Source organism: Tympanuchus pallidicinctus, unplaced genomic scaffold (genome assembly GCF_026119805.1).
Source record: "Tympanuchus pallidicinctus isolate F22 unplaced genomic scaffold, pur_lepc_1.0 scaffold5, whole genome shotgun sequence".
In the NCBI taxonomy this organism is placed as follows: Eukaryota; Metazoa; Chordata; class Aves; order Galliformes; family Phasianidae; genus Tympanuchus; species Tympanuchus pallidicinctus.
Genome location: NW_026294769.1, coordinates 29,864,235 through 29,891,347, shown reverse-complemented (window position 1 = coordinate 29,891,347; position 27,113 = coordinate 29,864,235). Strand labels below are relative to the sequence as shown.

Sequence of the window (27,113 nt, the reverse complement as noted above, 5' to 3'; positions counted from 1 at the left end):
AAAAATTCTTTGTTATTTGTTACTCAGACACATACTGCTAAGTTCAGTTCTGAAAAAAAGGGACACACAACCTTTTTAAAGCAAAGCATGAGGTTTCGGGTTCTCTTCCTGAAGTCTTAAGTCAGTGGTAGTTAGGTAAATTGCCAGGCCATCACATAGGCAACTGGAGGCAGCAAATTCTAAGAGAAGGCCATTGTCTTTCTAGAACTGGCAGCCACCTCAGTGTCTGTATTTCAGGACAACTTCTCTGCTAAATGTGGCAAAGTTTCCCTGGCTTCTTCTGTATCAAAGCATGTTTCATCCTGGCAGTGGTATGCACAGGACAAGGCCTGTTGTTTTCCACAACTCAAGTTAATCACATGCTTTGCCTAGGGTAATAAACAGATAACTCGCTGAGTATAAAAACAGAAGTGACCATCAGAGCAGCCAGTTGAGTTCTGAATATTGTCACCACTCAGATTTCACCCATGAGTGAATCCTGACCCAACTGTCCCATGCAGATCAGAACTCATTGAGAGTTGGGGAGTCCCTGGCTTTGGGTGGTGTAGGCTGAAGGGAATGGCAAGCCCAAAGAGCAGAGGAACGGATAGGCTCAGGAATCTGCCTGCTATTTGTCGACAACTGCTTGTTGGCACATGGATCATGTATCAGCTATATTGTACAATCACTTGTCTGGTTCTTCAGGCATGCATCATTTTTTTGTTCTTTGTGTGCAGAGCTTTTGAACTGGGCTTCTAGTTCCCCCATGGCAAGTCTGTTGGGTGCTTTCATTCCAGGAGCCATTGTAACATAAACAAGCCTTGCTAATCAGACATGAAAGAGAATCCTGACAATTCTGGGCTTTATCACATCCAGCTGTTGAAACCTGTGGTCACTGCAGACTCGTGCTGGTAAACGCAGAAAATGCTCTACTTGGTTTGTGATGTTTCTGACAATGACTGTGAAGTCAAATTAAAAAGGACAAGTGCAGTTCATAGCTGAGTGCTTCAATTTGGAGCACTTGTGAGTCTTCACTCGGACTAATAGTGATTTCAGAGGTACATTAACTGTATTAGTTTTTTTTAAGCCATCATCACCTGACAAACAAGTGTTTATTAATACATTCAGTATTTCAATACAACTTTCCTCGCCTTTTGCTGTTCTCGAGGAGATTTATTTTTTCTACGATTGCTTTTATTAGTCATTTTGGTGGGCGGTCACCCATTTGTAACCTGTGGTCGGCTCCAGACTTAACAAAATGCAACTGCACCCTCTTGTGGTAGCCAACGAATGGATTGTTTGGGTTTCATGGTTTATTTTTTTCTGAACAAGAGAAATAAAAACAAATAACAGAAGTGTCCTGAGGCCACACAGCAGCAAAGCTTCCTGGAGAACTTCAAAAACGAAGCTGCAGTATAGGAATGTTGGAGCTCTGGCAGGCTTTGAAGACAAACTCCTATGGGGAAGACGTTCAAAGGCACTGTGGGAGACCTTTGTGCTCTTTGTTTTTGTGGGGATTCCTATCATAATACATTCTTCAAGAAAAGCAGAGTTGGTATGGCTATATGCATAGGAATGGTACATTTACAACTAAGTCTAAGGACAATAATTCAGTATTAGTATCTAGCATTGACTTGAAAATTAGTTTTTGTTCATTATCTATATGTAAAAATCCATAAACTATCTGTTCTTGTAAAGTTCTTGCACACAAATATACTTGTGAAAAGTGTAGGTTATGCTGTACATTAAAGGTTCAACTTTTGAATACTTGTAAATCTCAACATGTCATTGTTTTTGTGACTCCTATGAGCACTTAAAGTGAGCGCATTTACATTCATGAATGCATTTATACACTGATGTCAGAGGTGCAGTGGCAAGAACTCCTTCAACTCATGAAGCAAGTGCATTGGCATGTCTGTCTTCCACAGGGAATCAGAGAGAGATTAATTCAATATTTCCCTTGCTTAAGATTTTTAAAAATTGTATACACATTGGAATGTGAATGTTATGTGGAGCAGTTGAGGGAACTGGAATTCTTCAATCTGGAAAAGAGGAGGCTCAGGAGAGATGTTTTTGCTGTCTACAACTCTCTAAAAGGAGGCTGCGGTACAATGGAGGTTGGCCTCTTCTCCTGTATAGCTAGAGGTAGAACAAGAGGGAACGGCCTGAAGTTGTGCCAGGGGAGGTTCAGGTTGGATATTAGGGAAACTGTCTTCTCAGAAAGAGTGGTGATGCACTGGCACAGGCTGCCCAGGGAAGTGATGGAGTCACTGTCCCTGGAGGTGTTCAAGAACTGTGTGGATGTGGCTCTGAGGGACATGGGTTAATGGACATGGTGGGGTTGGGCTTTCGATGGACTGGATCACCTTAGTGGCTTTTCCAAACTTAACAATTCTATGATTCATTTTCCTGCCAAAGAACCTCAAGCAATTTCTATGAAATACAGGTATATATTTTTGGAAATAATCCTTCATGTCCTCCATAAGCACAGACAGTCGCTAAAAATAAGGAAAACAATACCAATAAAAAAACCAAGTATTTCTGAAAACATCACTTTCCACAAATAAATGTTACATAAAGAATAGTGAAAAACTGGTATAATTTTAACTGAATAAATATCCAAATGAATTATGCTGCCCTTAATGCCATTTCTAATGAAGCACAAGGCTAGTCTTTCACAGAGCACAGAATTAACACAGAGCCTGCTGTAGTGCCAACTACAAATCTGAAAGAATTTGTCTTAATATACTAATAGTTAGTTTATGTGTAATGTATATATAAAACAGAGCTGTTACACAGCAATGTGACACAGCAATCTGCTCTATGCAGAATGTAGTGAGGTGAGCTGGTCTGTCCCTTTCTGCCTGGACTTGTTCAGCATGTGCTACAGAGCTCTGCGCACAGCTGGGCAGGGTGGTAGACTTCAAGGTGTCGGTCTGGAAGTCACATTTAGGGAATTGTGGGCAGATATTCACATTTCCTTACACATGATGGAGTTGCTTGCCTTTCTGAAATTCCTCCACAACCATTATGTTATTAAAAATTCATATTTCTCCTTGTTTCTGTCATGTTTTTCTCTGTACCTTAAAAGGCCACCCCCCATCCTCAGTTCTACCTGTTTCTGCTGTCAGCAGTATGGGAGTTTACACTATTTTTATGCCTTCCAGCTGTCTGCCCTTGCCCTGCATGCTGTCCTTTTGTGTGCCCATGACAGACAGCTATTGCTGTGGGTTTTGTACCCCAGCCAGCTCTGTTCAACTTGAGCTGTCACAAAGCAAACAAACAGGCCCAGTGCTCTCCTGACTGTTGACACTACCATTTTGCTATGTCTTTCCACAGGGCATGCAAGAGTGCAGGTGGATGGGCAAAAGGAGGAGCAAGGCCTCTCCTATACGAGAAGGCTGTCTCCTGGATCTCAAGGTGGATTGCTTTGTGCCTCCAAAAGCAGCAGGGCTCCCAGTCATGTGAGTTTGCTTCTTCACCAGGATGAGTGTGGATGTGAAGTTTATGCAGCTGCATCTCTCTTTAAAGCTAATTACATCACAACAAGTGCTTTGGCTCCAATCCTACACAGCCCTGCCCAGAGCCTGAACCAGCCTGCTTGCTTTTCCTGGGTGCCTGCCACAGAGGTTACCTCCCTGCTGAGATCCCAGTCCTCTGCAGCCCAGGCTTCTTCCAAGTTCACATACCTAGAGCTCACCACTGTGGCTATGCCTCATGTCTCTGCATGAGTTCAACTGGTTTTTCCTATGGGGAAAGGAGCACGTCCAGTCTCCTTTAAAATAAACACAGCTGAAATCCAACATTCAACTACCAATGACATCTCTTTTGTGGCTAATAAATAATGAAAACTCATGTTCAACAGTAGCATTGAACCCTCCTTGACATTAAGCAGACAGTGGTTACCAGCCCATTGGATTCTAACTCTGGTAGTTACCATCACAGAACTCAGACAGTAGAACTTAACAATTTATTTATATATTTTCCAAAGTTAATGGGAAATTGAATCGCATGTGCCCATCTTCCTAAGCATTCTGTGTTACATTTCCTTTTAACAATGATTCATGATTGATAAGTATCATAAATAAATAATAAATTGCATAATGCATGTTGCATAGAGGAATGCAGTCATCCATGCACTTATACAACATTTTGCTGACTTGGTTTGGTATTTATAGAAAATGTAAGATGCCCTTCCAAGTTGTTTAACAAACACTTCAAGAATAGAAATCTGCAAAAATGCTTTGAGCAGTAATAATACTGAATAGTAAACTTTAGAGGTATATATTCAAGTTCACCTGAAAACTACAAGTCTGTGTATTACACTGCAGAATACTTTTGCCTTGTTATCACCTGTCCATGACATGGTTGACTTACAGAGATAAATAGCAGACAGACACATAAAAGAGAAGAGCCCTTTAGCATCTTTAATTTGGGAGTCAGAAGAAGCCTATTGCTGGGAAATGTGCTCTGAGAAGTACCAGAGTACGGGGCTTGTGATGGAGAAGCAACAATTTCAACTCCAGCCTTGGGATTTACACAGCAGGACACCACACCTATCAGCTGCTCATTTTTCAGGGCTCCTTCCTCTCAGAACTTGCTGGCTGGGAAAGCAGTAAGGTAACAGCTTTGACAATGATTTCAGGAGGAAATTTCAGACATCTCTGCAGTTCTGTTGATCTGGTATGGGTCCGGTAGTGCAGGAATCAGGGTTTTCCTCCTGCCTCCCTCTCGGGTTTCCTTCAGCACTATGATTTCTCTTGTTAATGTGTAGGATTTGATTAGCATTACTAATTAGTATTACTTTTTTTTGCATGCCTTTTTGCTTCACAAGCTGCAATTTTAAATTATAAATATAAACTGGACAATGTACTTAAAAGAGTGCATCTTTTAATAAAACAGACCATTTCAAAAACACATTTTAAAAACTCGTTGCTGGTTTCTTCCAGGGTAAGCAAATTGCTGAGAACAAAAGTAAATGTTTTCTCAGAAGATTTCTAAAGATTTGTCCAGTTTCTTTAAAAAATCTCCCAAACACTGAGCTGCAAAGCTACCAGTAAATGTTCAGGTATTCAATTTTTAAACTGAAGTGCATTAAATTATTGAATACAAGATTTTTTAGATGGAAAGTTGAAGAAACAAGTATTCTCATGCATGCTGACTAGCTCCAACGTCAAAGTGGGCAATTCAGTTACAAGTTACAGTCAATTACTTTTCTGAAAGGAGAAACTACGCTGGAAACAAAGCAGACCAAGGGCAAGCCGGCTCTTTAATGCAGCATTAGCACACGGATGAAGAAACACATTAGCTGAAACACTGGCTACATGCTGAGGGCCTGGTTGTATGCAAAAGCAAGCAATGGGAGCAGACTGCATTCAGCACCCAGCTACCATGGACACAGACAATGGCGAGTACTGGACTGGGGCAAAAATAACTAATAAAAGAAGAGCTAAATGCTCTCTGTGTTCTCGCAAACTTACTTAAGCCTGCTCTTGAAATTTGTCAGTCTTCAAAATGTTGTAGTTCAAGGAAATTCTTGTTTCTGCGCAACTTTTCTTTTGTACGGGGTGAATCAGTTATTTTTGTTGGGCAGGAGTAAAAGGAGTTGAACCTTGCTGCCAAGATTGCATGCTGTGCAATGCATACACCTCCTCAGAATGCAGTCATTTGCTATTTCCATGGTTTTCATGAGACATCTGGTGGTCAAAAAGCGAAATCGCAGAGCATGCAGAGACCTGCTTGTGTGAAGAATGGAGTCTTGTCCTGCAAGGTCTGTGAAGGCTAGTGAATAGAATTAAATCCAGCTAGTGACCGAACACGAATGGTCTTCCCCAGTGGTCAGTCTGGGGCTGATCCTTTTTAAGGATCTTTATTGATGACCTGCATGAGAGGATTGAATGCACATTCAGTAAGTTTACAGATAACACCAAGTTTGGGGGAAATGTTGATCTTTCTAGGTGTAGGATGGATCTGGACAAGCTGGGTAGCTGGGCTGAGTCCAAGCGGATGAAGCTCAACAAGACAAAACGTTGAGTCATGCACTTTGGCCACAAAAGCCACAGGCAGTGCTACAAGCCTGGGGCAGAATGGCTGATAAACTGTGTAGAGGAAAAGGACCTGGGGATGTCACTTGGCTGAAAATGAGCCAGCAGTGTGCCCAGAGGGCCATTGGCATCCTGGCTTGTATCAAAAATTGGGCAGTCAGCAGGAATAGAGAGGTGATTTTCCCTCTGTACTCAGCACTGGTATGGCTGTCCCTGAAGTGCTGTATTCAGTTTTGGGCCCTTCACTACAACAAAGACATTGAAGTCCTGGAGCGTGTCCAGAGAGAGGCAACAAAGGGAAAAGAAATGAAGCTGATAAAGGGTCTGAAGCACAAGTCTTATGTGGTGTGTTTGAGGGAACTGAGATTGTTCAGTCTGGGAAAGAAGAGACTCAGGAGAGACCTTATTTCTCTCTACAACTGCTTGAAAGGAGGTTGTGGTGAGGTGGAGGTTGGCCTCTTCTCCTGTGTAGCTAGCAGTAGAACAAGAGGGAATGGCCTCTAGTTGTGCCAGGGGAGGTTCAGGTTGGATATTAGGGAAAAATTTCTTCATTGAAAGAGTAGTGAGGCATTGGAACAGGCTGCCCAGGGAAGCAGTAGGCTCACGGTCCCTGGAGGTGTCCAGGAAATATGTGGATGTGACACTCAGAGACATAGGTGTGTGGGCATGATGATAACGGGCTGATTGTTGGACTTGTTGAACTTAGTGTTTTTTTCCAACCTTAATGATTTTATGATTCTATGATTCTGTGAAGGAATCAGCCTGCCAGTGCCTCCCAATCATTTAATTTTATTTTTACTGCTAGGGAATAAGTGAAATAAAAGCTGTCCATCTGTCTAAAATATATTAATGAACTAGGGCAGACTACCTGCATTGGGCCAGGAAGAAGCTTCGAGGCTATGGAGGCAGCAAAGGGACATTTTCAGCCTTCTGTGTAGGGAGGACCTCTACCCAGCTGATTCCCAGTTGAGGTGATGCCTCGCTCATGCCATCTTGCATTCTATCTTTAGTATGGAGTACAGGTGCAGTGTTCTGCAGAGCATGGGAAGTGAAACACAATGAGAAAGCGTGCATTCATATTTCACTTCAGTACTGTGCAGTTTTTCATGTAACACTTTCCTCCTGAAGATGGACACCACTCAGCCAATTCTCCTGAATCTCATGAACAACTGTTTTTGTAGTGCTAGTACCAGATACAGTAGGACACTGAGAAAACCCATTTAATATATATTTTTTTAATAGATTAAAAAAAAAACAACCAACAACAGAACATAAGAAAAAGGAAAAAGGAAGGTATGAACACCACAGGGAAGCAGAAAGCAGAAATGTTTTAAGCATTTTTATGAGTTGCTATAAGTATCTGTCTCTTTGATTATAATTAAAATTATTACAAAATTATATAATAGCATTTCTCAGCTGACCTGGTCTTTCACTGTGGCAGGTGCCATTAAGATACACACAGAAAATGACAGTACTTGTTTCAAAGAGACTATCAGCTTAGAGACAAAAATAAATGAGAAAAATAAGTGGATTGTGGAGGGGTGATGGGAGACATTGCAACAGTAATATGACGATGGGTGCAATTCTAAACTTCACCATACACCATATTGTGCTATTAAAAAACCTTGTGAGAAATCGGAGAAATAATGAGAGTCCATGCTAGGTGCATCGGGAACAAAACAAGTAGCAAAAGGTAAATCCTAGGTAACAAAGTATTAGCTGACTACAGAAGCCATTCAGTAGAAGCTATCTCAGGCCAAGCATTCTAGTAATGAGACCTTATAGCAACCATTTTCCCCCAAGCTGCTGTTATCCACCTGATAATCTGATTCTTGCAAGTGTGCAGTGAGAAAAATCATGGCCTTCCAGACCCCTTAAAGTAACAGTTCATTAATGGAGCCTTTCAAGAGATGGAAATTCCATTCGGCAATGGAATGGACACTTGTTCTCATCAGCAACGGCAGCAGCAGAAACTTCCCGAATTCTATGCAGAAAAGTATTTCATAAAGGATTAGTGTCAGGTCGACCTGGATATTTCATTTTGAAATGTGGCCATTTTAGATTTTGTAGTAAATCATAAAATTAAATGGAAAAATTAAATTGAAAAATTAAATGCAATTTATGGAAATTAAATGGGAAAAAAAAAAAAAAAGTATGTGTAAAAATGTTTCCAGATGTGTCAACTTCTCTTTTTGTTCCCCTTTGTTGAAGGAAATTACTGAGGAAATTATGCCATTTTGTGTATGTGTCAATGGTAATGAACGTGGATTCTCTATTCCAACATTGTTTTCCCAATAAGCTCTATTAACTAGCTCTCACTGGTCTTCCAGAGCCAGATTTTGTCCCCTTCCTTGAAAACTGAAACAATTATTCTTGGCCCAGCAGCATACAACTGTAACACACTGGCTCAAAAGAGCAAAAGAGAACAGCCCTTCTGCAGCTGAATGCAAGATACTCATGTGGGAGCCAGTGCATCTCTTACAAGATCTCCTGTTGGAGTGAGGCTGACGAAATGGCACAGATATGGATGGATCCATCTAATCTCCTTGGAGCATGCTGTGCTGGATAAATCTGATGATATAAAGCTTTACTGTATTTGCCTCTATTGTTTGCTGAAACAGTTGGGAATAGCTGATGTGGTAGAAAAGCCCTTACAAACGAAAATTTGTTTCTTCTGCAATGTTCCTTGGGATATGGGCTCCAGCAGAGAATGAACCAAGACCTGAAGGCTTTTCTTTAAGTGTTGGCCATGGTCATCCTCCTAACCATAGAAATGGATGGTCTAATACATCAGGAAGGCATTTTCATCCTTCATTCTTATCTACCCAATCAGACAGACCCACATCAACATTGACTCTTCTAAGGATTCCTTCCAACCACGAGAAGGGAATTCCCGTGTTTCAGAAATGTGTGCTTGTGCTCTAAAATGTCACACGCATCAGCACAGAACAGTCACAGTATGTTGTTCTGATGTAAAAACCGAGGAGTAGCTCTGTGCCATTGCTGTTGCTGCTAGAACTGAGCACACGAGAAACATGAAAGCGGCAGGCCTGACATTACAAACTTCTTTCTTTCCTTCCTCTTCCTGGTTTTGTTTGTGTAGAATATGTATGATTTTTCAGTATATAATTTTCTTTGTTAAGTGAAATAGTCTCTGGAGCAGTGAAATTGTCCCTTAATCTTCTACAGGAAACACTATGAATAGAGCAAAAAAGATGCATAAAATCCATATTTCATTTGCAAAAATAATGTATCGCTTAAAAAAACTTGGTTTATGACATCAGCAAAAGGAATAGAGAAACACAGTACTCCATGTAAAATGGTATTATAACCAGTGCAATTTAAGTATTCATACTGCAGTTAATTGCCTCAGGGCAAGCCTGGATTCAGTCTAAGCAAGAAAGCAGGTTTACAGCTGTGTTGCTACACTGATTCAAAAATCTGTAATATGGGTATGGTTTTGGATTTAGGGCATTTTGCCTCAATATTCTAGGCTGCTACTGTCTTCACTAAGCTATATCAGGCCTCTTAGTTTCTGTGCTATGCAGCTATATGGATGTAAGTTAAGTATTTAAGACAAATATCACAGAGTAATTAAGTGGGATAACAATGCCCCCTTTTTCATGGTAGTAATTAACAGATAAATTAGTATTTTGTAACTATTTATATGCTACAATACTGACTGAACTTTGCTTCTGAGCAGGCATTGGTGAGAATGCTAAGCCTGATCAGACAACATGCTCATCTCTTCCTCTTGCCTGTAAGGGGAGTGTAGCCAAGATCAGTGTGGAAGGCTTGGACACTGTCTGCTCTGATATTTCCCATCTTCCTTGGTAACAACACTGTAGTTTTTTGTTAAATCTGCTTGGCAATTGATTCTGAGCATATTTGCCTCCAGGCCTCTGCAGGAAGTTTGGCACCAGCTTTCGTGTTATCCAGCCTTGAAGTTGCACTGGACTCCGTTTATATCTGAGTGATAAGTCAAAAATGCTAATAATATGTAAATGAAGAATTTAGTTGTCATCCACAGAGGGCAATTATGTATTACCCCATGTACCAGAGCATCACAGCGAAAGGATGGAACAGGCAGCTGTTCCGGTTTGAGAAAAGTGTTGAACTTTGAAATTCCAGTCACTAAAGATCTCTTTGAAATAAGATGAAGAGGGGAAAAAAAAAAAAAGCTCGTAGACCAGCCTAGAATAGACACTTGATTAGGCACAACTCCTAATTAAGCTGTGGAACTTGTTTCACATATCTAATGGAAATCAAAGGTATGAAACTGTTCAAAATGCAATCAGACATATTCACAAGGAAAAGTCAAACAAGGACAGAACATCAGAATAAGGATACACTTATTATCTCAGTGATTCCTTAAGACGCAGACACCCGAAAGCTATAAGTATATGAGGAGAAAGCATCAATATAGATGTGCCATGTTCTGGGTGATCTTTCCCAAGCTTCTGCTAGCACCTGCTGGTAGAGGTAGGCAAGCAGGTTTAACGAAACGCTGCTCTGAGACAATACAGCAATTTTATACTCTTCGGTCCCCATCTCTTTTTACAACATTGAGGCCCTGTTGTCCCCGGAACTTCAGTCTGAATATCCTATGCTATATGTGGGTACAGAAAAGAACCAAGTTAATTATTGATTTTTTGTCTGAAAAATGGATTATTGATAGACTAACTTCTGGTAATACGGTATAAGTAGATTTGATCCCCGCAGATCAATTGCTGTTTTCAGGAACCAAATACCACATGTGACATAAAAGCATTCCCACAGGAAATCTATTCTTCTCTTCCCAAATGTCATTATCTAAAAGTGGATAAAGATTATTTGCATAGAGAACTTGAAGAAGATATTTTTCAGCTATTAGAATGCCACTGGGATTATCACATTCAGAAGCGATGATTTCTCCTTCCTTTTATTTTTCTGTTAAATGGATGAAAAATTCAGCCTATCACTCTGGATGTTACTTCATTTTTCCTTTTTTTGCGGGTAAGAGTCAGCAATTTTTTCTGTTTTTCGCAGTTTTGTTATAATGCAAAAGTATGAAAGACAATCATTCTTTTAGGAGTGGGAAAAACAAAACATGTTTTTGTTCTTTTTTTTTTGTTTGCTTTTTTTGTTTTGGACTGCTACCGGAGTCATGCTGAAGAAAACATATATGTTTTGATACCATGTAAGAAATATGGATATAATTCGTAACTCTATAGTGTAAAAAAGAAATACTTTGCTCTTAGCAGTCATAGAAACAGAAATCATTGAAATCAAATGTGGTAAGGACCTCAGTAATTCATCTAATCTAATCTTTTGGTGAAAGGCATCAAATGTATCTCAGACGATGGCAAAGATGTTTGTCAAATGATTCCTAAATGCCTCAAAAGAAGGAGATCCCTCAGCATTTCTCTGCGTCTTGACAAAAGACTCATCATTCTCCCATAGAAAGTCCTCTGTGTACCTCACTTTGCTAATCCTTGGTGTCCAGTTCTGCTGTGGCCTTGCTGGGGCAGGGGATAATGGCCCCATGGCTGACATGAGGGCCTGGGACCTGAGCAGACTGAGGGGAGCCCCAGTGGCTGAGAAAGAACCTGGGGCAGGGATAGGCAGTATTGAAGATGTATCAGGGCTGGGAGACTTCAAGCTTTCCCATCTCTACAGCATGATCAGCTGTTTGTGTTTCTGGTGCTAAAAGATGGTGGATGAAGTAGGCTTGCTCTGAGGTTTTTAAGACTGGTATGGTTCTCTGCCACAAAGGACACACTTTTACCTTTGTTTTGTGAGATGGAAAGCTCGGTTTTACCAAGAGAGGAAGCACTGTCCCTTTTGGTGCAGTTACCAATGAATCAATCCAACCTTGAAGATCGTTAGGATCACTTGTTCAAAAACTCTTTGTATGGGTCACAAGATATTGAAAGGTGAAAAATGTCATGCTGATAGAATATACTTACAGCCATATCTTGTCTGAGGAAAGTCAACATTCAGTAGTGTGAAAAGCCCAAGCAGCATTTGGAAATGGATTGACAGCATGTGTCAATATGTAATGTCCTCCTGCCCTCTGATATGGGTCTGAGTCACAGTCCTTCTTTTGCCATTAAAACAGGCAGATGGAAGTTGTTGTGATTGCTCCATGGAGAGCATTTCCAAAAACTTGGTTCTGAAATTTCCAAAAAGGTACAAATCAGGGTGAGGCACTGTGCTGTCAGCTATTTTTTTGCTCTCATCTCTGCCTTTTTTAATCAAAATGAACTGGGAATTGTCTAAACTCCAAGATTGTTGTTCACATTTACTTGAAAATAAATATATTGCCTTTAGAGACTATTATATGTCTGCAAAGAAGATGTTTTTTTTCTGATACAAAAAAGCAATTTACCAGAATAAGATTTTCTTTTTTTCCTGGAACTGTGGTACTTAATCATTTCTAAGCAAATGTGGGAAAGAACTGTCGTATGTCCTTTGCTTTGTAAAGAACCATTAAGCTTTGGACCTATTAGCTTGTGTTTGGAGGTTTCATTTAACGGTCTTTGTAGTTATATAATGAAATATTTATTGAAAAAGAAGCAACAGTTAAATCTCTTCCATCAGTAAACAAGCATCTCCTTCATCTTGTGAAAATGGAGGATAGACTGATCTGCAGTTAGACTACAGCGGGTACACGTGCTTGCTGAACACATCTTGTCTGAAGAGTGGAACATCTGCTCTCAGATTTCCTCTAGGAATTCGTCTTTTAAGCTATTACAGTTTTACTTTCTGCCAAGGATTTTGTTTACCACTCTCACATGTTCAAATTTGCTAACCTGTGGTCCATCCAAACTGTATGACAGTAACTATGGGATCTAAAAGATTCTGTATGTAGAATTCAGTCTTAAAGTTTGCAAGCATCTGTTTTCCCATAAGTTTGTGCACAGCTTGCATAAGGAGTTCTCTTGTGCCTTTGCTTGTTAGACACATGAAGAATTCATTTGCTTGTAGTTTCTGGTTTCCTTTTAGGCACTTTTATTTCATGATTATTTACAATTTTATATATTACTTTCATTTTTATATTACCTGATGGTGCTGCAATATTTTATAGGGTTTTACTGTTCAATTAATATAAAACAGTTAGATTTAGAATAATACTAACTTCTGGCAGTTCAGATGCTTAGGAGAGTCCCAGAGGCTTTCTGTGCATGCCAACATCAAATTATTTCTATAATAATGGGTAATGATTTATCTTTTCTACATGCTGCTTTTTCTTTAGGTCGTTGGACAAATTGGTTTCCAGCGAGTTATTAAGAGAGTGATTATCAAAAGGATTCAGTTCTCATCTACAAGAAAATAATGATTTTCAAGACCTTAGAAACTTACCTTTGCAGTGTGTTATACCACATTTTCAAGCAAACCTGACACCTGATGCTGGGTCCTTAAAAACTTGAATACCTTTTCTGATGCCTAAATTGGAAGTGGGTATTGCTATGAGTCTGTTCATACACACCTTTTATGTGATATTAAGTTCCCAAATTACAATCTGTAGTCCTGGATGAAAGATAATGTACAATGTTAAACACATTCAAAATAAGTTCTGGATTCCATACAAATATATTTTCCCATACATGGGAATCACCTACAGCTCTGAGAGTCTAAGTCTGTATTTCATCTGATGGATTTCTCACACAAAAATTAATAGACATGGAAAGGGAATCTATTGTGCAGACTCCAAGGCTGACAACATACCTGCTTCAACCTGATCTCTAAAAACACTGTCCTTTCTGTTGTAGCTTCTTCTCAGTGTTGCCAATCTCAATGTTTTTCTTGTTTGGTAAAGTACAGGAAACGAAAATTCAGTATGAAAATTTAGGAAGAAGTGGATAGAACCATAAAACTAGTGTTCATTTGGTGAGCCATCCCACCACATGAGTCCATGATTCTTGCAGTAATTAACAACTGTAACCTTCTACCTGTTCCTCTTTACTGATCTCAGAGGAAAGATGACCTTCAGAAGCCAAGGAACTAAACTTGGTTATTAAGAATGTCAGGTCTTGGTTTTGTATTTAAACTTTTCCCCAGCAACTGGGGCAATATCTATCTGTCACATTGAAGGTATTATTTGTAAAAGAAATAATAAAAAAGCCCCTCAAAAATTCATCAATAAATTCCATTTACATGCTTTCCAAGAATTTATCAAATTCTCTGTATTCTCAGTTTGTATCAGTATGTCAAAACCCAGCATTATTACAGCTTTAGAATCCCAAATTTGTCTACCAAAGGGAATAACCAAAGATTCAGACGTGGTTTTCCCATCCTAATTGTAGAAGCCTGTAGGCACACCACTAATGGAGCTTTCCCAGTTCTGCTCTTTTGTGAGATGCTGAAAGCACTAGCTATGGGATTCAAACCAGAAAGCTTAGATTCAGTTACAGTAAAAAAGCAATAACCTTATGTATATAGTCTGAAACTCACAATCAGTGGTTACGTCGGACAAACCTGGCTAATTAATGTATTAAATGCACCAAGAGCGTGACCTACTCTGTCTCCATCCATCTTAGAATCATGGAATCATAGAACCATTTGAGTTGAAAGAGACAATTAAAGATCACCTAGTCCAACTCCCCTGCAAAGAAAGAAGAAACATCTTAATTTCAAAACGCTGTTTGGAAGGAACAGGGCATGAAAGTTGAGGGATCGAAGCATCTGAACCAGAGAACCTCCTGGACCCTCTAGGGAAGCATAGTGCAGCAGCACCAAGCTTCTCTCTCCTCTGTGCCTACACAGAAAATTGCCACCACTGCTGCTTTTGATATCTAAGGACTTCGTTTGGACTTTTTAGTTAACACACCTTGGCTGACACATTAAAAGCATGAAATGTAAGAAGAAAATCCAGCTCATTTCTTTTTCTTTGTTAATGTTTTAGAACCCTGAAGCAGATTTCAAATTGCCTGTAAGTGAGAACTGGGAGCTATTCTTTTATAAATGAGCATGGAGTAAAACACTGATGTGATCTGTCCTCATGTTGAACAGAGAAATCTGCTTGCTGAGTTGTTTTCTTTTCCTTTCTCTCAGTATATTCCACACCTGTCACTAATGAAATTAGCTGCAAAAGGAAATGATGTTTCTGATCTCTGAAGCATGGTATACAGAGAAAAATCTTTTGAAGGAGAGTGTACTGCATTGCCAACTCTTCCTCCTCTCCTATCGTGTTTAAAAACAGCTGATTTCAAACTCAATCTTCAGTCTCTGAACACTCACTTAACCAGGAGAACAGGAAAATGGTGACTTGTATAATGACATTCATTGTTTTGTCTGCATTCGTTAAATAAGATTCCTGTAAATGTTCTCATTCATCAGAAATTTGCAAATTGAAAGGAAGAACCAGTTATACTGCAGCTTCATAACAGTTATTTAATTTCCTGATCTGCTCACTGCTGAGTCTGATCTCTCATTTTGCTCACCACCCACCAGCTGTGCTCCGGGTATAGCCATCCAGAAGAAAGGCCATTCGGCTCCCAAACCTGGCTTCGTAAGTCAATTAACTGCATTTTTTTGTCTTGGCCAAAACACCACATGGTGCAGCTCTGAAATGAATGATGAGGAGCTGGGCAAAAGTAATTTGGAATAGCATTCATCCACCTGTACTTAGTGAGGGACCTCCGGAATCTCCAAAAATAAACCATCAGATAGTGGAGTGATATCAAGCATTTATAACGGCATAAAGGCAAGCGTTGAGAAGAAATTGTAGATGCTGTCATTCATGAATCCGCAAATGTGTTTTCTTCCTAATTTTACCCGTATGCAGCTGCATATTCTTCCTAATTAATGAATTGCCCTCAGGTTACTCACCCAGACAGATCTAATCTGTCTCTGTCCAAAATGACTACGCTCTGTCCCATATTAAAGATGCAAAAGGCCACAAATTACTTTCTTCGTCCTCCCAATGAGAAAATAGCTGCTTGCTGAATAGCATTCTCTCCATGTGGCATTCAGGATGATTTCATCAGTTCATGGCTTCGAAGCTCTGAGTACAAATGAAGTAAAACATCTACTGCTAAAAGTTTCTCAGGTCAGATTCCTGTTCAACAGGAGAAACATTCACTTCAGGTTTCAGCTTATAATAAAGCCATGAATGCAATGAAATGTGTAAATATACATTCTTTCATCTTTAAAGCACTTTGTAAATATTAACCTATCTTTCCTGGGAATAGTTTCCAAGTGAAGTCACATGATAAAGATGAAAATTCAACATATTGTGACAGAAAAGTATTTTTTTCCAAACCTTGTAATGAAATACGTTGTGGAATTAGCATATAAGGTGAAATATAGATAAGTGTGTGTCATCTTTAATGCTAATTGCCCTCCACTGTCGCTACAAGAATAAGGATGTAAGCAAATTTATTGTGAATTTTACTGCTCCTTTCTTACATAAATTGATAATGTTACCTCCTGAAGGCCTTCAGGGGGAGGATACAAGCTGGTAGATGAAAGACAAAATCACCTTATGCTCTGCTGTTTGGTATGAAATAGAGCATCAACAGTACTCAGTACTCTAAGAATTGGAACTGATAGTGCTGAATGTGAATTCCCCGCAGAAGTGCAAGCAACAGAAACAGTTACTTACTGAAGCTGAAGGGAAAGAATGTCCATTCAGCTTGAGTTCTGGCTCCAGTGTGAACACTACAAGTAGCCAACACTACACTAATACTGTGGCAGTTAATCTCTAGTTTGCATTTGCCATTGAGAGCAAGCTTTATTAAACCCCCTGATCTTCTTATGTACATATGAAAATAAATAGAAACAAACATACAAAAAACAGGTAGATACTGCAAAACTCTGTGATAAAAGAGAAGAAGGCAGAAGTAGAGATGTCATATTCATCTCACAATTTGAGACCGATATTACTGCATTTTTTTTTTCCCCATACAGGGCCAGCAATCTCTCTTGTGCCTACAGTTTCCCATTCATCTCTATCCTCTCTGTTCAGATTGTGAAGTCTTTGGATGACAGCCGCTTCAAGCAGGTGCACACAGTGCCTGGTACAATACACTGCCTGTACTAGCCAGTACGTTGTGGTTTGATCATAATGTGAATTAAAAAAAAAAGAGGAGGAACACTGAAAAACTCTCTGTCACTGCGAGAAGCTAATACTGGAAGAACATTTTATGTTCATCCTTAATTTCAGAGTAAAATAAGTGAGAAATGTGAATGAAACAAACTCATCACCTAACTATTTAGAATGCATAAAAGCTTTTCTGGTTTCAGAAGTTTGCTTTTCAAATATCCTTTGATCAAATCATGTATGCAAGATTTAACTAGAACTTCTTAAAAATAGAACAGAAAAGAATGAGTTCTGGTGAACGGTACTTTGAGAATACATGTGGTTTTTGCATTAGAAATAAAATTTGCCTGCTTGGAAGAAACACAAGTAACTGCAGTTTTCCAATTTCCCACCATTTTCCTACTTTTTTTGTAAAAGGTTCCTTGAAAATCACAAACTTCACAGCTGGCATGCTGGTAGCTTTGCTTTTTTATCCAGCTTGATTGGCAATTCTTACCTGTCATGCCAGTAAGCCGTCCTGTACACTGGTTATCAGTGTATATATCTGCTTTTCTAATTATGTTTGGATTTCTGAGAAATAGCTACAGTGTAAAGAATTTTGAACATCAAGCAGTCACCCACATTTAGGACAGTGCAATCAACCCCCTGGGAAGATAATAAAGGAAAGCCTGATTGCTAGTGGCAATAGGTTTTTTTTTTCCAGGTCACTGCACAGGGTGAGGCCTAGAAGGTGGATATTTTCCATTTTGCTTCTTTTTCTACTCATTAAAAAGGCCAGTTTAGTCATGTCCTTATTTTAGACTTTTCCACATGATCCATAGTTAATGCTCTTCAGATGCAGAAAGTTCTATATGGATCCTTTATATTACTCAAAGATTAGTATGTTGCAGTTCCAGTACAGCTCTTCAGGGTTTGCACTACACTACGATAAAGGAATTTTTCTTCTTTTTTGGACATGTTATTTTAATCCTTTAGAAGAAAAAAATGGAGTTGATTTTATTATTATGGATTTTGAGTTTTTTAAGACTATGTCTTACTGGAGAGCGTCCAGAGTGGGCCATGAAAAGGATCCAAGGGCTGGAGCACCTCTCCTATGAAGACAAGTTGAAAGAACTGGGCTTCTTCAGCCTGGAAAACAGAAGGAGACCTCATTGTGATTTTCCAATATTTAAAGGGAATTTATAAACAGGAGGGAAATTAACCTTTTACTTGAATAGACAGAGACAGAACAAGCAGGAATGGTTTTAAAGTAAAGGAAGGGAGATTTAGTTTGGTTGTCAGGGGGAAGTTCTTTACTGAGTGGTGAGGTGCTGGAACAGGTTGCCCAGAGATGTTGTGGATGCCTCATGCCTGGAGGCGTTTAAGGCCAGGTTGAATGGGGCCCTGTGTGATCTGATCTAGTACTTCATCTAGTGGCTAGGAGGATGTTCTTGTTCTTTAGTGATTGCCTTTGAGTTTATAACATCAGGTCAGAACATAAAAACCCTTTGAGGATCAGTTATTGTGTATCACTGCAAAGTAATCATTATTGACTGGTATCGGAGTTGACAGTCAGCTTGAGCTCCAAAATCTTTATGAATTGAATTGGTTCTCAACATCTGAAATTTTGGTTTTAGAAGCTATCCTAGCAGGTTTGTTATCTTCGACTGCCAAGGTATTGACGCAGGCTATATATTGCCCTCTTGTTAGAGATTAAAAACTCTTTGCAAAGCATCAACTGACCCAAGTTTTATCACTTGCATGATTATTTCTGGAAGCAGGATATATGGGTGCAGGGTGACTAATTTTTAGTTACTAACATCTTTGATTCTTCCTATCAAACGATCATAAAAAGCTTCTTAAATATAAAATAAGCTGGAGGTTGATACTATTCCGAACCAGTGGGCCCTTCGTGCTATAAAACCAGTTTCTCCCAGTACAAATCCTGTAGCACACAACTTCTCGGTAGTACCAGCAGCAACATCTTCTAGATTTTTCATTCTTAACTGCATGCTGCAGTGGCCAGAGCTGTAAGTCATCTCCAAACTATGGAAATCTGGTCATTTATAGACTAATTGGCTATTTTGACTTGCAAATTCCTGTGCTGAAATTGCTCTATAGGAAGCATTTATACAAGCTTTACATTAATAAGATGATCAGAATGAGAGCCAAGGGAGCTGTGGAGACAGAGCTGAGTGCCCACTCCTTCTAAGAAAAATGACTTACCTAATTGCAGAGGGATGAAAGATGTGAAATCAGTGCCATGTCCATATGTTCTCCCAGAGAAGGCTATGACAGCAGTGTACTTGAAGTATATGAGAGGGACTGGTTCCTCTGTGTGTGGCAACTTGCCTCTTGGTATTCTCAAAAGCAGAGGAATATCAGAGAAAAATCAGCTTTGTGCATCTTATCAGCCAGCAGCATACAATGGTACCTGTGGATAAAGGGTAAAGGAGAAGAGGAAGAAAATATTAGAGAGAGATGTAAACCTTTGGTGGTGTAACCCAGACCATGAGCCAATGGGTGCCAAAGGGACTTGTACTTCTCTTGATATCTCTGGTAAATTTCCCTATGGCAATTTCATACCAGTACCGAGGCAAAGACCGATTTGAGTACCTATTTTCTGAAGGATATGTTTACAAATTGTCTTGAAATTGTTAAGGGAATAAAACTCACGACATGTTTTCTTACTCATGCAATTACGGAGTGCATCTCCCTGAAGCCTGAGAGTAGACCACATCTAGAAAACCAAAAAAATAAAACTAAGAAGTGTCTTCCAGAGTTTGAAGCCTCAAATACTTTTATAGGCAACGGCTGTCAATGTTTGCTTTTGTGTTGACAGAATCCTTTTAAAAGGTTTTGCGGTGTGAAAAGCTGCTTTCTGTGGGTTTTCATAATGCACCAGGACAGAACAAGAAAATGTTTTTCTCACCATGGCTGGCCATGGAGCTGGCCGGGAACATTGTGTACCTGATCTGGGAGGCGATTTCCCGCACGGGCCTAGGGCAGAGCTGCAGGATGGGAGCCTGTGGATGTACCCTCATGTGGGGATGTGACTTTGAGATGCTCTTCTGGGTGACTCAGATCCCTTAATGTGCTGAAGGAGGTACCTAGGGAGAGGGCTTGCAGCTGCCATAAAATGAGGGATAGGCTGCCCCATAGCTTGCAGGAGGTAAAGTGCTTTCATTATGAAGGCCTGGAGCAGAAGGAAGGATGGCATCGCCCTGTGCCAGCTGTAATCTAGCAGCCACAAGGTGGCACGAAGGCTTTGTGCTTTCTTGATGAAGCATATGCCATCAGGTAGCAGCTGGCTGCCTGCTCCCACTGTGTGCCAATCCCCCTAGTCTGCAGAGCTGCTAGCAGGGGCTGTGAGGGCTTCTGTTCCTTATGCGAAAACAATCTCTTTCTGTCTTATAGGGTCAGTGGTGTCTGAAGAGTAAACACAGTGCAACACCTAAAGCAAACACTCACCTGGCTGCAACAGGTCTTGTGCAGCAGGGATGCGAGAGCCCAAATGAGCAGCAGACATTCCCTTTGCAGCTCTCCTAATATTGCTGCTTTCTACCTGATGTATAGCAGATACAATAAAGTGTGGAAAAGCACTGACACGGGAGGTTGCAGCTGCCTTTTCAAACAGGTTGCCCAAACAGGTGGTGGGTGCCCTATCCCTGGAAACACTCAGGGTTAGGGTGGACGGGGCTCTGAGCTATCTGACAGAACTGTAGGTGTCCCTGTTCATTACAGGGGAGTTGGACTGGATGGCTTTTAAGGACCCCTTGTGATTCAAATGATTCTATGATCCTGCATTGAAACATAGGTGAGACTGTGGTGGGAGACTTGGCAAATAAAGCTAACCTTGGAGCATGTGTCATACTCGGGTCATACGTGATGACTGTGACAGCAGGTTTTGGCTGCTGGGGGTGGACAGGACAGGATGGGATGGGGTGGATGGATGGATGCATCTTGTACTGCTGCAGAGTCCGCTGAGGTGAAATTGAGTCATGAGGATGTGGTAGAGTGAGAGGGAATCTGAGGCTGGGTTATTAAAAAGTGTATCATGGGGCTTCTTTGAAGTGCATTTATGCAAACTTTACTGTACTCTGTGTAATATTGTTTCTGTTGGAGCCAGAGTTTTCCCTGTAACACAGTTTTCAGTGCATTGCTTGAACATTGTTTACAGGTCTCCATCAGAGATGCAGTTTCTGCTGTCCCCCTGAGAGAAGAGTTCTTATCCCTGGGTAGTTTTCCTAAAGGTCATGTGAGAGTGTAAGACAATGTGAAGTGAAAAGTTCATATACCTGTTGCCATGCAGATTCTGCTAGCAGCTAAGTCCCAAGAATTCAACAGTCCCATTTGTTACATTTACGTATTTACAACTTGCTGCGTTTCTAACCAGGACTCGAGGCCACACAAGGATGTTAGCAGCGAGCAACAGTCTGGGGATGCAGCACTCAGAGGCTGTGAGTCAAAGCAACTGCAAATGCTTCTTTGCTCACAGGTCTCCAAGGAATTAGGCAGCTGCACCCGGCTGCACTTTGCTCCTTTCATAAGAACTTCACAAGAAAGAAACCCATAGCCCCCTCACACTTTTCCTATTTCTTGCTAGTTAAAAAAAAAAAAAAAAAAAAAAAAAGAGTTTTAATATCTCTGTGACCTTTCAGTTTTATATTGTCTAACTGGAGCAGAGAAGCTATTTTCTTCTTGATGATGAGCTTCCCTTTCACTGCAGGCTCATTTAAGCTTAGGACTAATGTAGCACAGCACAGAATACCACAAGGATTTGAGGTTTTGTACTGCTGTTACTTGTTAACCATTCCTAAGTTTTCATGACCACGAATCATGCATTCTTGGGTGCTATTTATAGAAATAGAAAAGAATGATCATGAGAAAGTGTTAACTTAAACCAAATACAAGCGTTGAAAACAGGAGGAATCAATGGACGTTTCTTTTCTCTTCACATCTTAATAGCAGGTTTATGCGTTTAGTCTGTGGATCTGTGCTTGGGAACTTTTGTCATCTTCTAATGTGCTGACATTACCTGGTGCTGTGTTCCAGAACAGCAGTGCAAATGATTTTTCATTAAGAAAAATATGAGGAAAACTCGTGATTCAGCTCTCCCTACTGCTTCTTCTTCCCCCAGGAAAATCAAGGAAGGACATCAACTATATTGAGCGTAATGACTAATAGTGCTGTTCACTAATCAACGCTGGAAGATGGGGAAAGATTCCTTCTGGAGCACAGCTTTTGCTCAGTTGCAAAGTCTCCTTTGATTACCTTGTTCTCTGAGGATGAGCAACGTGGAGTTAATTATTTTTAGTTTAATTCAAGGTTATTAATCATCTTCAAGCTAACAACAACTACAGAAAATCACCAATGCTTCCTGTCTTTCACCATAGATTTTCTGGTTTGGATGTATAGTTTTCTTTGCCATTGTAAATGATGCTTCTTTCTACCCAGACTGGTGGAGGCCACACTCACTCAGAGACAACCATTTTGGAGGGTGAAATGGAATTCATTTTTACTGAAATCACTCTTAAAGAAGCTGAATGTTGTACTTCTCGAAATCCTTGGCAGAACCCATCAGTGGATATTTACCTTACAGATTAATGGCACTGAGTGTTTGGAGGCAAGAGGAGGTGAAACCCCTGAGTAGCAAACCCACACTGTTGTCAAAAATGTGGAGTTCTCTGATGTCACTGAAGTCACCAGGAGTGTTGCCTTTGACGTCAGTGGGATCAGGTATTTATTTTAGAGCCATTCTGCCTTTTAGCTATGTGCTCCCAAGAAGGCACTGAACTTGCTCTGTTTCATGCTGTCCTGGGTAAAATAAATAGATTAGGTATATAAATGCGTGCCTTTTAAGAGCATTGTGAAATTAGCAGTAATGCTTTTGGATGAAAGTTGCAACATAATTGTAGAATACTTTATAATGATGAAGAACCGATAGAATTCGTGTGTGCACGTCATCAGCAAATTGCAGATTGCCTTTTCTCCAAACTCTGTGATGTGGGGATATTTTTCCCTTTCATAAACAGAACTTAAAACCCATATTCCTATATTTACCTTGTATTTCAAGCTTTCGGGGTAATATGAAAACATTCTACACTGAGAATATGAAGAAAGAAATGGAAGATACGGAAGTGAGCAGTACAGAAAAAGCAGTCCCTAGTCCAGCACAGAGCTGGCAGAACTGATCTGAGGAGTTACAATCAGTAGATATATTCAGAACAGAGTTACTTTCTTCCCATAGATGAGAAATTTGAATAAATCATGTTATTGACAACAGTTTTATTTTGTCTGGAATGAATATACATACATTTTTCCAATAAGATAAATGAAACATATTCCCTTAGAGTCCTTATTAAAAACAGCAAAACCAAAATCTAAACAATCTTAAATGGTTATCATTAGGAAATGAGATAAGGCTATTTCTGTAATTCTGTGTTCTTACTTCTTGTCTTTTGTGTCACAGAGCAAATTCTTGTCACTCCTACATTTTAAATCAGAGAAGCTAACAAAAGATGCTTATCCAGTGGTAAAACATTCACTTTGTACCACTGAAACAAGAACAGTGCATATATTTTAGGGAGATCACAAATCTTGCTGAGGCTTAGAAGAAAGCTGTTTTCAACATGGAGTGAAATATCTGAGAGAAACACCCCCAAATTATATTAAATTAACTCCTTTTTCTAAAAGCCCATAGGATTCAAATGCGAAGTCAATAATATACTTACACTTGGTAGCAAGAAAGCCCCAGGAAAAGGAATTACACTACAGTGCAAAAATCATATTAAAGTTTCAGGATTTTAAACATATCCAGACAGTAATGCAGTTTATTATTTCAGCCACAGTGGTTACTGTGGACAAATCCCATTTCCTCTGGAGAGTCAAAACAGATTGGAGGATTGACAGAGAAAGTTTAGTCCTGCAATGTCCTGGCAACCTCTGGTTGTGTTGAGCTCTGTAATCTGCTGTGAAATACAAACAGGACCAAAAGCAACAGTATTTGCATAATGAGCCCAACAGACGCGTACTGGGAATTAAGAAATCACATAGGAGTTTCTGCAGACAGCCCTCATTCCTAGTGAGAAAGGTCAATAAATCTTGCCCAGTTCTGTCTGAAGTCAGTGAGAGCCCTTCCTGTGGCATTACAAGGGTCAGAGACTGATTTTTGACATTACAAGAGGCCATTACTAACATCTCATCTGACCTTTGCATAAGGCAGGCCAAGGAATTTTGCTCAATAGCTCAAGATATTTCAGAAAGACAGCAAGCCTGACTTTAAAGATTTTTTGAGTAATGGAGATTGTAATCCAATTTTGTATAAATGATTAATTGCCTCAGTATTACAGAAATGCATTTTATTAGAGGATAGAGATGGATCAAGGCTGTAATCACACACAAAAGAACATCTTGATGCTTTCTTTAAGTATAAAAGATAAGAATAACTTATTTTTCTTTAGGCTAAGTAGACCCAATTACTTTACTGATGCTAGATGAATATAAATAACCTTAAAAAGCATGATGCTGCCTTGCAATGATAGTTCTTAGACGCTAAGCGTCCCCCAGTATGTTGTAGGGTTGTGGGGGTGTTCCTGCTGTTTGGTTATGGTGTGTTTTGGGATCTGGGAAGCCCAGAAATCAAGTCTAAAGGCAACTGGGTGCCGAGATAATCACCAGCGTTCCATGGCCAGAGATGTGGCTATTGGTGCAAGGCACAAGGAGAGCTGCATATGGAGGAACTCAGCCTGTAACCTAGCTGGGTGCAACACTGTGTGGGTGTCCTGATGCTTCCCACAGGCCAGCTGCAGCAGCCGCCCAAGCATGTGCTGTCTGCAGGCCCTGGTGTCTGTCTATCCTGCCTGGGCACCGTGGGGTGCACAGAGTGCCTAGGGAGGTCTTATATTCCTTTCTCACTCTCCTTAATGAGACAGCTTTTGTGAGTCTGTCAGTGCAATATGCTGCTCTGACACCAGGCTCTGTGTCACCAGCCTCTGCCATCTTCAGAGAGGTTAATTGGAATTATTGAGTGATGTTTGGCCCTGGTGGGCTGAGCTCCACTGCAGTGGGATCGGTCCTCACCCCCTCTCTTATGGGTTCATCCCTCCCCTCCCACCCCAGGCTGCCCCACACAATCCCTTTAGGGACTGGGCTCTCCACCTGGGACTGCACTGCCAGGATCTGGCACTCCTCTAGCACCAGCACCACCAGATTGGTGTTTTGTAATAGGCTGCATGCTGTTTTGTAATAGGAAAATATAGATGATTCTATTTATTCTCCCTGGCTCCTGCAACACTAAGAAATGTTCTAATTCATTATTAATTTGTTCCAACTATTTCTGGTAATTCTAAACTATGAATAACCTTAGCGATGCCATTAGTGATACCTCAAAACTACAGACGTGTTTTAGTTTCTGGACATGGGTATGAGGCAGCGCCTCTGACCTTAAAGGTGTTCCCTAAACCCTAGCACATTTGGGTACATAACTGGTACTTGTCATTCACACTGGGTTACAGTGTTGTGACAAACAACCTGGAGCACAGAGAAATCGTGGCTAGTATTTGTCTGGTGTAAATGATCGTAGCTCAGCAGCTCAGCTCTGTGAAAGTTTGCTTATTCCATCTATTTATGGATTTATTCTCCCCTGAACACAAATGGAAATAAGGGTGGGAACAGGCCTGGGTCTGCTGCCAGCACTAGAGGCTGTTGTTCCTCCCATGGGCTGCCGTCAAGGCCTGCAATGACAATCTGCAAGTTGTTGGTGTTAGCATAGAGGAGGGGCCCATAGAACATTACATCTCCAAAAGGTGACTTTTTGGTCTTGTTTGCCTTTCATAATTTATTTCTCTACTGTTCAAATGATTGATCGAAGAACAGTTCTTAAAAAGGATCCAGGAAAATGATATTTTTATTCTCTTGTGAAATACAAATTTATCCAGATGAAAAAATGGGAGATTATAAATACATCTATTGGTCTTCCAAGGAAATTAGCTGCCACATGTGTGGCATAGTGGCACCCCCTTGTTAGTTGCAGTTAGGCTTTCCATTAATCTAGAAAGTGCTCTCCCTGCCTTTGTGTTTTGATAGGAATGACTCCTCCTTTGCATCTCTTATTTCACTGTATGGGGGTAAAAACACCCGTCACACTGGGCTGAGCACTGAGCTCCTGTGTAGGCAGGCTGGCAGGGTGCTGCTGAGCCTCTGCCTTTGTCACCATTGAGCTCTGAGCAGGGACAAGAGCAGGGTGACTGCACCTTGTATGCCCACACTGCCTGCCTGAGGAATGCTGCAGTGCCTCATCACTTCAGAAAGGGAGAAAAAATCAGTCCTTTTTCTCTGAATGTGCTTGAGAATGGCCTTCAAGCTTTTGCTTGGAAAAAGAGTTAAGGTCATAAAAGACAGCAAGGAATTATTGGAAAAGTCCTCCAAAAGAATTTGCTGTGGGATGCAATTGTCTAGCACTTATGAAGAGTCACCTGTGAAGAATGGTATGGAACCAGTCTGCAAGAGAGGCCTCTGGGTCAGGCCAATGCATTTCATAGAATCATAGAATCAGTAAGGCTGGAAAAGACCTCTATGATTATCTGCTCCAATACTCCACCTATCACCAATATTGCCCACGAAACCATGTCTTTCGGTGCCACATCTACATGTTCCTTCCCCTTCTGGGATTTTAGGCTAAATTTCTGCCTCAGATCCTTCCTTTTTCAACAGGTCTCTAGAGCTACAGCCCAAATGCTGATCCTGCTTGTTGCACTCTGCTTATCTGTAGCTTGTACCTCCACTCCAGGATGTCCCCAAGTGGATGAAAACTCTGGGTAACAGCTTTGCTCTTTGAGCTGATGCAGACTGGAACAGGTTGCTCAAGGAGGTTGTGGATGCCCCATCCCTGGAGGCATTCAGGGCCAGGCTGGATGTGGCTCTGGGCAGCCTGGTCTGCTGGTTGGCCACCCTGCACATAGCAGAGGGTTGAAAGTGGGTGATCATTGCTGTGCCTTTCAACCCACGCCATTCTATGATTCTGTGATTCTATGAAAGGTAAAAACAAGAAGTTGATAAATCCATAGAGGTGTGCCTGAGAGAGA

The 27,113-nt window shown here is 40.5% G+C and overlaps 1 protein-coding gene and 1 long non-coding RNA gene across 2 annotated transcripts in view; one reads left to right on the top strand and one right to left on the bottom strand.

Moving 5' to 3' along the window:
• LOC128091252 (translation initiation factor IF-2-like) overlaps positions 1-23,317 on the top strand; it is a 50,640-nt gene extending 27,323 nt beyond the window's left edge. The window contains exon 5 of the mRNA XM_052704305.1: positions 22,169-23,317. Within this exon, the coding sequence (XP_052560265.1) occupies positions 22,169-22,199 (31 nt within the window). The 3' untranslated portion in view covers positions 22,200-23,317. The remainder of the gene's footprint in view (positions 1-22,168) is intronic.
• Positions 7,328-19,546, bottom strand: LOC128090971 (uncharacterized). The gene is made up of 4 exons (XR_008211176.1): positions 19,255-19,546; positions 18,087-18,177; positions 11,972-12,177; positions 7,328-10,632 (listed from the first exon to the last, which is right to left on the bottom strand). It is a non-coding gene; the product is annotated as an uncharacterized LOC128090971 (long non-coding RNA).
• Positions 23,318-27,113: the final 3,796 nt, after the last annotated feature.